Source organism: Carcharodon carcharias, chromosome 2 (assembly GCF_017639515.1).
Source record: "Carcharodon carcharias isolate sCarCar2 chromosome 2, sCarCar2.pri, whole genome shotgun sequence".
NCBI lineage: Eukaryota > Metazoa > Chordata > Chondrichthyes > Lamniformes > Lamnidae > Carcharodon > Carcharodon carcharias.
In genome coordinates, this window is record NC_054468.1 from 10986035 (window position 1) to 10998061 (window position 12027).

Below are 12027 nucleotides of genomic sequence, written 5' to 3' on the forward strand. Positions count from 1 at the left end.
ACTTCATTGGCTGTGAAGCATTTTGGGATGCCCTAAGCTTGTGAAAACTATTATTTAAGTGCAAGCCTTTCTTTCTTTTTAATTCATGAATAGCCAGTTTTTTTTTATCAAGATAGAGGAACTCCTTGCCTCTCCACATCTGCCCTTCCTAACATCTGTAGAGAGCTTGATCACAACTTACAACCTCTTGCCTCACCTACTGTTCTATCCCACCTTCTGGGTGTCCAGTCCCATGGAATCTGGCAACTTGACAAAGATTTCCCAATTCTCTTGAAAAGCTTGTGGAAGGCCACTGAATTTATTTTGCATGAAAATCAATATTATTTTTACCAAGGCAAAGCTGTAACTAAAAACAGAAAATTCTGGAAAAAATTAGCATCTGTCGGGACCGAAACAGAGTTAACATTACTCATCTGTGAGTATTCTGATGATAGGTCATTGACTTGAAATATTAATTCCATTCCTCTCCCCTCAGATGCTGCCTGACCTACTGAGTATTTCCAGCAATTTCTGTTTTTATTTCGGATTTCCAGTATCTGCAGGATTTCCCCTTTGGAACACTGTGGAGAATTGGCTAGGTGGGTGAAGGACATTGATGCACTTCATGGAGCTGAAAGTCCCATGTTATTGGGCTCCAAGGATCGGTGGTGGGGTTGGGGGGGGGTGTTGGGTTTGGGGTGGATGGATTAGTCCCCGCCCATGCGGTGGAACCTGGCCTCCAATGGTCTTGGCTATTCCTGCCATTGGACAAAGACCTTGCTCCATCAGGACCATGCGGTAGCTGGTGTGCAATGGCCACCTCACATTAAAAGAATCCGCACACAGGCATCTTCCACCCCCTCAGAATGAATTTCAGGACATCAGGGCTGTCATGGACCTCATCAGCAACAGGCCAGAATGTCGCAATACTAAGGAGCGTACCAAAATCCAAACATCCTACCCACCCGCCTTATCAAACACTACCTGTCCCACCTGGGGCAGAGTGTGTGGATCCATCATTGGACTTTTTAGTCACCTCAGGACCCACAACTCAGCAGTGAAATAAAGGCCCAAGGACAGCCTAAGAAAGGAGAAAAAGATAGGTGGGGTAGGTGGACAATATTTTTTCCCTGTCCAAGGAAAAGGGTCTCTCTGTAGCAGCTTATGAGCTCCCTGGCATCTGCAGAGACTTCTGTCCTTGGGGAAAGGAGCTCTGAAGGTGAAGATTGAGGAGTTGGGTCATTTGCAGAAGAGATAGGAAAAGATGGAAAGGAGGAGGGGTGGTGGTATTGGTTAAGGAGAGCATTGCAGTGCTGAAGAAAGACGATGTCCCAGAGAGTTCAAGGACAGGATCAATTTGACTAGAGCTAAGGAACAAAAGGGTGCAATTACATTGCTTGGTGTAGTCTATGGGCGGCTGGCTATTGAGAAGGATGTATTAGAGCAAACCTGCAGGGAAATTAGAGAGATGCAGGCACTATAGAGTAATTATAATGGGCACTTTAATTACCCGAATGTAGATGGGATAGTGATAGTGTAAAGGGTGGAGAGGGGCAAAAGTTCCTAGATTGTGTTCAGGAAAATTTTCTACAGCAATATGTGTCCAATCCAACAAGAAACAATGCACTATTGGACCTGATTCCTGGAAATGAGGTGGGCCAAGTAGATCAAGTGTCAGTGGGGGAACATTTAGGAGACAGTGATCGTTGTGTTGTATGTTTTAGGATGACGATAGAAAAGGACGACAGGCAATTCAGAGTAAGAATAAATAATTGGGTAAGAGCTGACTTCGATTGGGCAAGAACAGAGCTGGGCCAGATAGACTGGAACGAAACTGCAGGAAAAACTGCAGCTGAACAATGGGCCACCTTCAAAAAAGAATTAGTTCAGACACAGTCAAAGTATATTCCATCGAAAGGGAGAGGTAGGGCAAACAAATCTTGAACTCTCTACGTGAAAAAGGAGATTGCAATTAAGATAAAGAAGGAAAAGTGTGCTTTTGACAGGTGTAAGGTCGAAAATACAATTGAGAACCAAGAGGAATACAGAAGGGTCAGAGGGGAGGTGAAAAAGCATATTAGAGAAGCGAAGAGGGATTATGTGACTTGCAGCCAACATAAAGGGCCAACAGGCTTGAGAAAAGTTATTGCACTTTTGGAATAAAATGGACAGTAGCAACGTGGATACAAAATTGGCTGAAAAGATAGGAAGCAAAGAATAATATTCAATGGATACTTTTCGGACTGGAGGAAGAGTTCTCCAGGGGTCGGTATTGGGACCCTTGCTTTTCCTGATGTATATTAATGATTTAGCTCTTGGTGTGCAGGGGACAATTTCAACATTTGCGGATGATATGAAGCTTGGGAGTGTTGTGGATTGTGAGAAGGATGGTGTGGAACTTCAAAAGGACATAGACAGGTTGGTGGAGTGGGCAGATAAGTGGCAGATGAAGTTCAATGCGGAGAAGTGTCAGGTGGTAGGAGGAACATGGACAGACAATATAAAATAAGAGATTAAATTTTGAAAAGGCTGCAGGAGCAGACGCTCATTAGATCTCAGCTGAAGTATTGTGTACAGTTCTGGGCACCACATTATAGGAAGGGTGTGAACTGGAGAGAGTGCAGAAGAGGTTTACAAGAATGGTTCCAGGGATAAGAAACTTCAGCTACAAAGATAGATTGGAGAGGCTGGGACTGTTCTCCTTGGAGAGAAGAAGGCTAAGAGGAGATTTGATTGAGGTGTTCAAAATCATAGGGGGCTGGACAAAGTAGATAGGAAGAAGTTGTTCCTGTTTGTAAAAGGATCAAGAACAAGAGGGAACAGATTTAAAGTGATTTGCAAAAGAAGCACATGTGACGTGAGAAAAAAACTTTTTCATACACTGAGTGGGTCAGGCCTGGAAGTGTGGAGGAGGCGGGTTCAATCAAGGCAGGCATTCAAGAGTGCATTATGTGCAGGATTACAGGGAAAAGGCAGGGCAATGGTATTAGGTCACAATGCTCATTTGGAGAGCCTGTGCAGATACAATGGGCCAAATGGCCTCCTTCTATGCTGTTAAAATTCTGTGATTCTGTAACTGCTCAGTCTCTTGAGCTAGTCAGGTTGGGCAAGAGGCAGTGTAACCTGCTCGATAATCCCTGCTGATCATTATCATTGTTCACACTCGCTGAGATGTTTTGTTGCATCTACCAGACAGTGGATCTGCTCTGATTTCTGCAGCAACCTACAATTGCAATCTTATGCTGGCTGTCTGTCGCTTACTCTCTATTTGTCTGTCCTGTTTGCTCTGTCTGTCTATTGCCCTGCCTGTAGTCTGCCTCTCTCACAGACTCTCACCTATTTGTCTCTCTTGTGCACTCTCTCACAAGCTCTGTTTCTCCCTTGTGCTTTTGCTTGTTCACCCCCTGCCTCATGCTCATTATCAGACTGGTTTGTGGAAAGAATTCTGTGCTCACTTTTGCTTCACTGCTCTCTTGCTTCGTTCTCTCATCTCATCTGTCTCATTCCCTCACGCTCATTTGTGTAATCTCTCGCCTCCTATCACTCTCTTGCTCTCTCATTAATTTCCAAGTTTAATGTATTGCCTGTGTATCTTTCTCCCCAAATCAGCAATCTCTTTTTATTTTTCCGGCAGAAGTAGATAAAAAGGAGGGATTGTACACCAAATACAGTGAATTAACCTCTTGGGAAATGAAGTTGTACTGAATTAAATCACTCTTTACATTCAATAATTATCCATTTCAGAAATTAATTACGCTCAATTACAATTATTTAAATGCAGTAAAGAATATATAAATTTATTTAATCCATTTAATGTATTAATCCAACTCTTAATATCAATTTAGTCTCTTTTTATTAATTTATAATTAGGAATGGGAGGGGACCTTTCAGCCCCTGGAGCCTGCTCCACCATTCAATTAGATCATGGTTGATCTGTATCTTAACCCTGTCAAACTGCCTTGGTTCAGTAACCCTTCATATTCTTACCTAACAAAAATCACCCCCAGCCCCAGCCCCACCCACCACCCACAGCCCCAATAGCCTTTTTGGGGTTAGAGTTCTGGATTTCCACTCTCCTTTGTGTAAAGAAATGCTTCCTGATATCAGCCCTGAATGATCTAGCTCTAATTTTAAGGTTCTGAACCCTTCTGTTGGACTCCCCCCCCACCCCATAAAGAAATAGTTTCTCTCCATCTACCCCATCAAATCTTGTAATCATTTTAATGACCTTGATTAGATCCCACCTTAATCTTCTGTACCTGAGGGAATACAAGCCTAGTCTGTGCAACCTTACCTCATAAGATAACCTTTTTAGACCCAGTGTTACTCTGGTGAATCTGTGCTGTATCCCTTCCAAGGTTCTTCCTGAGGTGCACTGCCCAGGACTGAATGCAGCTGCCCCAGATTGGGTCTAATCGGACCTTGACATAACTGTTCCATAACTTCCAACTCTTTGTACTCCAAGGTCCTTTGGGATGAAACTGATATTCCATTAGCTTTTTGAATAATTTTTTGTACTTATCCAGCAGTTCTTTTCGTGATTTCTGTACATTTTATGTTCCTTCACGGTTCCTAATCTCATCATTTTAAAAAATACACTCACCTGCCTTTCTTCAACCCAAAGTGAATGACCTCCTGCTTCCCCACATTGAATTCTACCTGTCACAGTTTTTCCCACTCACTCATCTGTCTATATATTTGCAACTTTCTGCTTTAACTTTCGACTCCTAGCTCCATGACTTATTGTACCATCTAGCTTGGTGTCATCAGCAAACTTGGATGTTCGTTCATTTATGTCATCTACTTGCTGGAAGGTTGATTGCCCTGGGTCTCCATCTCTGTGTGTTCTGTGCTGCCTTTACACGTTCCACATTGAGTCAACTGCATTCAGTCCGTTACGTCCATCATCCATTTTCTCCACTGCTTCCCTCTCCCACATTACAAGCTGTTAAATGTGATTTCTGCGATTGGGCAGCACTTGTTGAACAATCATGAATACGCTATTGGCTACACTAACAACCAAGATAATCAGTTGATCTCATAATGTGGCTCATTTACACTTGCTAGAAGCACCATACATTCACACACAGGAACTCATTTTCTGAAAACTAAGGAATATGTTCAAACCTTGCGCCTTTTCAAATTACCCAGGAGTCTGGGGAGCTAATAGTTCCCCTTGCTTTTTCCATTGCAAGGCCTCAGCCAAGTTGACTTGTCAACCAATTAGCACCCTTTTTTCCTGAAGTATAAATTGTTCTGATCATTCTTGTGTTTGACTTAATGAGTGCAAGATGAAAAGCTTTGACATATGTCTCTCTTTTCAGCAATATTAAAGTTCTGTACTACCAAGCAACTATTATATCTTTCTCTCCTTGATGTTATCTACTAATTCCCTCTTCAGCCATTTCCAGCACTTCCTCATTAGTCTTTGTCTGTGTAGGATATGCGGAACATCCTCCCATATAAAATAATTGGTACAATTCTAAGTGGAGTGCAGGAGCAGAGGGACCTGGGTGTATATGTGCATAAATTATTGAAGATGGCAGGATAGGTTGAGAGAGCAGTTAATAAAGCCAACAATATTCTAGGCTTTATTAATAGGGGCGGAAAGTACAAGGGCAAGGAGGTTAGAACAAAAACAAAAATACCTGGAAAAACTCAACAGGACTGTGGAGAGGGATACAGTTGATGTTTCAAGTCCATATGACCCCTCATCAGAACTAAGACATGTAGAAATGAGATGAAATATAAGCTGGTTGAGGGGGGGTGGGACTGGAGAGCTCAATAGGGGGCCAGTGATAGGTGGAGGCCAAGAAGAGACTGCCAAAGATGTCATAAACAAAAGGACAAAGGGGCGTTGATGGTGATATTATATAAAGGATGTGCTAATGGGGACATTAAGGGAAGCAAGCAGGACAAGCTAGTGGCTGATGGCACTAGTATGGGTGGGGTGGAGGGAAGGGATCGAAATGGGCTAAAAGGTGGAGATGAAACAATAGATTGAAATAAATTTAAAAATAGGAGGGAAGAGAAAAAAATAGTTTTAAACAAAATTATAAATTAGTGGAAAAAGGGGGATCGGAAAGGGGTTGGGGATGGAGGAGAGAGTTCATGATCTGAAATTGTTGAACTCAATATTCAGTCCGGAAGGCTGTAAAGTGCCTAGTTGGAAGATGAGGCGCTGTTCCTCCAGTTTGCGTTGAGCTTCACTGGAACATTGCAGCAGGCCAAGGACGGACATGTGGGCATGAGAGCAGGGTGGAGTGTTGAAATGGCAAGCGACAGGGAGGTCTGGGTCATGCTTGCGGACAGACCGAAGGTGTTCCACAAAGCGGTCACCCAGTCTGCGTTTGGTCTCTCCAATGTAGAGGAAACCGCATTGGGAGCAGCGAATGCAGTAGACTAAATTGAGGGAAGTGCTAGTGAAATGCTGCTTCACTTGACAGGAGTGTTTGGGCCCTTGGACGGTGAGAAGGGGGGGAAGTAAAGGGGCAGGTGTTGCACCTTCTGCGGTTGCATGGGAAGGTGCCGTGGGAGGGGGTTGAGGTGTTGGGGGTGATAGAGGAGTGGACCAGGGTGTCTTGGAGGGAACATTGAAGTTGTGTAAGACACTAGTTTGGACTCAGCTAAAGTATGGTCTCCAGTTCTGGGCGCTGCAGGATGTGAAAGCATTAAAGAGGGTGCAGAAAGGATTCATGGCAGTGGTTCCAGGGATGAAGAACTTCAGGTATGAAGATGGACTGGAGAAGTTAGGATTGCTTTCCTAAGAGAAGCGAAGGTGGAGAAGAGATTTGATAGAGGTATTCAAAATCATGAGGGATCTGGACAGAATAGATAGGGAGAAACCGTCCCCATTCATGAAAAGATCGAGAACGAGAGGGCACTGATTTAAAGTCATTAGTAAAAGAAGCAAAAGTGATATGAGAAAGAACATTTTCACGCAGCAAGTGGTTAAGATCTGGAATGTTCTGGCTGAGAATGTGGTGGAGGCAGGTTCAATCGAGGTATTCAGAAGGGAATTAGACTGTTACCTGAGAAGGAAGAATGTGTAGGGTTACGGGGAGAAGGCGAGAGAATGGCACTAAGTGGGTTGCTCATTTGGAGAGCTGGTACAGACACGATGGGCTGAATGGCTGTCTCCTGTACTGTAACAATTCTGTGAAGCTGTGTGATGCCCATATCTCGATGTATGGTTCTCTATTCCTTTATCCAAGTCAGTGAAAATCCCACTTCTTGTTATTTTCAAGCCTCTATATCTGTGGGGAGTGTGGGAATGTTAACCAAAAATTCACAAACCAGGTCCCAGACTTTACTGGTGGGGCCTGGGAACTTGTGGCTATCTTAGACCGATTATGTTCCTGTGAAGTAAGGAGGAACATTCATCTACATCAAAAGCGTGACTTGAGGAGAAATCTGTTTACGAGAGAATGATTAGAATCTGGGACTTGCTACCACTGGAGTGCTTGAGGCAAGTGGTTTAGGTGCTTTCAAAAGGAAACTGGATGGGTATGAGAGAGAAAAGGAAATAAAAAAAATATCCTGAAAGGCTGAGATGGGGCAGATGGAATGGGAGAAGAGAAAAACAACAGCAGAAGCTGGTTGGGCCCAATGGTCTGTTTCTGTGCTAGGTAATTCCTTGTCATATAAAATATAAACTGATGTTGATGAAGATTTCCATCTTCTGATTAGGGAATGAGGGAGAGGCTGGGATCTGTTATGTATGTGCAATGGTTCCCTGGTTTTTTTCCCCTGGTTACTGTGCTGAACTTTGACAGGAGGAAACTCTGCCCAAATTTACAGTTAAGGAGTAAGTTTAATTGAGGCATTCAACATGATAATGGGTTTTGAGAGCGTAAATAAGGAGAAATTGTCTCCAGTGGTAAAAGCTTTAGTAACCTGCCAAGACAGATTGAAGGCTATTGGCAAAGGAACCGAGGGGGAGATGAGAAGAATTTTCTTTTTACACAGTGAGTTATGATCTGGAAGGTGCTGCCTGAAAGGGTGGTGGAAACATGTTCAATAACTTTTTCAAAAGGGAATTGGATAATACTTAAAAAAAAAAGGGAGCAATTTACAGGGCAATGGGGGAAAGAGGAGGGGAGTGAATATAATTGGATAATTCTTTCAAAGAGAGAGCACAGGCACAATGGGCTGAATGGCCTCCTTCTGAGCTGTATGATTTTATATTCTCCAGCGACCGGTGAATGATACAGAAAGAAAGCTTTGCAGCCATGGAGGACCCTGGTGCCTGTACCAGGGGTTACGGTAAAATGCTTGATATAAAATATCAGCACAACATCTGCAGGCACCAGTCATGCTCACAGTTGCCTAGAGCAAGTCGATAATGCCACCTGGGCACCTCGAACATGTGTGCACCCATCTGGTGCGCCGTCATCCAGGGAGGGAGAGAGAAAAGAAAGAGCTTCCATTTATGCAGCATTTTTTTTATGACCTCAGGATGCCCTACAAAGTGCTTTACATCCGATTAAATACTTTTCAAGTGTAGTCACTGTTGTAATATAAGACATGGGGTAGCCAATTTGTGCACAGCAAGATCCCGCAAACAATACTGTTATCATGAGCAGATGACCTGTTTTGCTGATTTTTGACTGAGGGATTAAGTCTGATGCCAGCTCCTGTGCTCCTCTTCAAATTAGTAGCAGTGTGATCCTTTACATCCACCCAGAAAGGCAGAGAGGGGCCTCGGTTTGATGTCTCATCCATAAGTTAATATCTCTGACAGTCCAGCACTGGGTATCATCCTAGATTTTATACTCAAGTTTGTGTAGTGGGGACTTGAACCCACAATCTTCAGACTCAGAGGCTGCAAGCAAACACCATAAACTATCCAGGTGCTTGTAGGCTGTGTGGGTATTAATGGGGGGACAAGAAGGAGTCACTGGGTTACTCACATGGACCAGAGGACTGAGGCTGAGAAAATACTGCAACTGCTTGGAAGTGATGAGGGAACTTCATAAAGATATATAATGGTATTGACAGATTGAAGTTATTTCAAGGACTGATCAATGCAAGTGGACTTCAGCTCCAAGTAGTCATTAATCCAACTTCTCTACACTGTCTCTTAGTGACATCTTCCCCATCTCTGTGTATCGCTGCCATGTTCCTACTTATATTCCATGTTAAGCAGCACCTCAATTTTAAAATTCATTCCTTGTTTTCAACTCCCTCCATGGTCTCGCCCCTTCCTACCTCTCCAACTTGCTCCAGCCCAACAACATCACGCTCCTTTTAATTCTGGCCTCTTGGGCCTCCCCAGTTGGTCATGCCTTCAGCTCCCTGAGTCCCCAGCTCTCGAATTCCCTCCTTAACCCTTGCCCTCCTCTCTCCCTCTCTTTCCTCCTTTAAGCCACTCCTTAAAACATGCGTCTTTGACAAAGTTTTGGTCATCTGTACTAATATCTCCTTTTGTCATTTGATGTCAAATTTTGATTTGTAATTACCCTATGAAGCACCTTGGGATGTTTTGCTAAGTTAAAGGCAAATGCAAATTGCTGTTGTAGGACCTTCACTGAGAATCCAGCTCTCCCTCACTTGTTACTCCATAACCCTGCCTCATCCTAGCCTGTGTCACTGATTAATTGTATCTTTATTGATAATCTAATGTGCATCTTTAACATAGTAAATCCTAAGCTTTGCACAGGAGTTTTATTGAACAGAGTTTGCCAACCGAGCCACAGAACAAGATATTAGACCAGGTAAGGGGGTGCAGTTTTAAGGGGTGTCTTAAAGGGGTGATGAGGTTTAGGGAGGGAAGTCCAGAGCCTAGTGCCCAGGCAGCTGAAGGCAAAGCCGCCAATGGCGAAACGATAAAAATCGGGTATGTCCAAGATGCCAGAATTGGAGGAGTGCAGAGATCTCTGAGGGGTCCAGGCACCAAAGGATGATGAGAAACTGGGAGATCAACATCACCTAGAATTTCATCTTTGATAAACTCAGAAGGATGTTTCAAAAGGAGCAATTTATTTGGTTTGTTCTTCCAAGCTTATTACTGTCTCTTTTGTGTATATTTATTTTGTTTTGTTTTGACCAGGCATGGTGCAGAAGTTGGACCAGAAGCTTCCAGTGGCCAACGAGTATCTCCTGCTGTCCGGAGGTGTCCGGGAAGGTGTGGTGGATATGGACCTCGAGGAGCTTAGCATCTATGTCCGGGGGACGGATTATGACATGGACTTCACTCTTCTGGTCCCGGCCCTCAAACTCCACGACCGCAACCAGCCGGTCACTCTGGACATGCGGCACTCCGCACTCTGTCACTCTTGGCTGAGTCTCAGGCTGTTTGATGAAGGAACCATCAACAAGTGGAAAGACTGCTGCACCATTGTGGACCACATCAATGGGGGCACCAACTACTTTTTCTCCCCCACCCGGGTGGCAGACTGGTTTTACGATGCCATCACCATCGTGCTGGCTGAGATCCAGAAGAAGCCCCAACGCGGGATGCCCAAAGTTGAGAAGGTGGAGAGGAACGGCACGGTGATCTCGGTCATCCTGGCCGTAGGCTCCAGCCGCATGCTGTACGACATCATCCCCGTGGTCTCCTTCAAGGGCTGGCCTGCCGTGGCGCAGAGCTGGCTGATGGAGAACCACTTCTGGGACGGCAAGATCACAGAGGAGGAGGTCATCAGTGGTTTCTACCTGGTGCCGGCCGCCTCTCTTAATGGGAAGAGGGAAAACGAGTGGCGCTTGTCCTTTGCTCGCAGTGAGGTCCAGCTGAAGAAGTGCATCTCCAGCAGCCTCATGCAAGCCTACCAAGCTTGCAAGGCTATTATCATGAAACTCTTGTCCAGACCCAAAGCCATCAGCCCGTACCACTTGAGGAGCATGATGCTCTGGGCTTGTGATAGACTCCCTGCCAGCTTCTTGGCCCAAGAGGAATACGCTGCGGACTTCCTGCTCGGCTTGATCGATGACCTCCAGCACTGCCTGGTCAACAGGTCCTGCCCCAACTACTTCATCCCGCAGTGCAACATGTTCGAGCACCTGTCGGACGAGACGGCTGTGCTCCACGCCCGCAAGCTCTCGTCGGTGCGCTCGGACCCCGCCGAGCACCTGCGGACCGCCGTCCAGCACGCCAAGGCGGCCAACCGGCTGACCCAGGACGCCCACCGGAGGGGCAGCGGCTCCGGCACGCCTTCCCCGTCCTCGGACAACGGGCCCGGTGACAACCGGCAGCCAGATGACCGACTGGCCAAGAAGCTGCAGCAGCTGGTGACCGAGAATCCGGGGAAATCCATCTCCGTCTTCATCAACCCCGACGACGTCACCAGGCCCCACTTTAGGATAGACGACAAGTTCTTTTGAGGCAAGAGTTTTTGGGTGGGGGTGGTTGGGGGTGGGGGGGGGCAGGGGGGTGGTAACGGGATACATTGCGTGCCTTGTCCCAACACCCCTCTGGAAGGACCAAATCACTTAAATAGCGCTATTCAAACTGAACGTCTGGTATCACGAGCACGTTGGAAGACTCAATTGAAGAAGATTAGATGGGGTTTCGAACCCAAACTTTCAAACTATTTCAATTTCCTCGGACTGAGTTCTTCAGGCCGGTGGGTTGGGGGGCGGGGGGGGTGGGGGAGGAAGAGGAGGAGGAGGAGGAGGAGGAGGCGTCGAAGGTTCTTTGTCAAAAATTGTCTTTTTTCTTCTCTAAAAGAGAAAGGGATCTGATATGACCCAGGTGAGCATTCCCAAAGCTAATGGGCAGAGACCTCCGGGACGGACAAGCGAGAGCAAGTTCCTCCCCCCCAGCTCTTGGGGGTCAGGGTCGAACAGAGGCTGTGGAAAGTCTGGAGCACGCTGAGGAGCTGGAATGTGGCAAGGCTCCGGGGGTGGGGGTGAGGGGGGTGGGGAGGGGGGGTGGGGTGAGGGGGGGGTGGGGGGTGAGGGGGGGGGTGAGGGGGGTGGGGAGGGGGGGTGAGGTGTTGGGGGGGGGCAGGTTACCGAGCCACTCTTTCAGTCAGAATGTCACGGACAGAGTATCTTGAGGTTTGGTTTTCTGTTGAAATTCCATGGGTTTTCCAAAAGGACAGCGGA

At 45.9% G+C, this 12027-nt stretch overlaps 1 protein-coding gene across 1 annotated transcript in view; it reads left to right on the forward strand.

The window, feature by feature from the left end:
- The window catches only part of LOC121275347 (protein MB21D2), a 63529-nt gene extending 52228 nt beyond the window's left edge, over positions 1–11301 (forward strand). Inside the window, exon 2 of the mRNA XM_041182853.1 lies at positions 10031–11301. Within this exon, the coding sequence (XP_041038787.1) occupies positions 10031–11301 (1271 nt within the window). The remainder of the gene's footprint in view (positions 1–10030) is intronic.
- Positions 11302–12027: the final 726 nt, after the last annotated feature.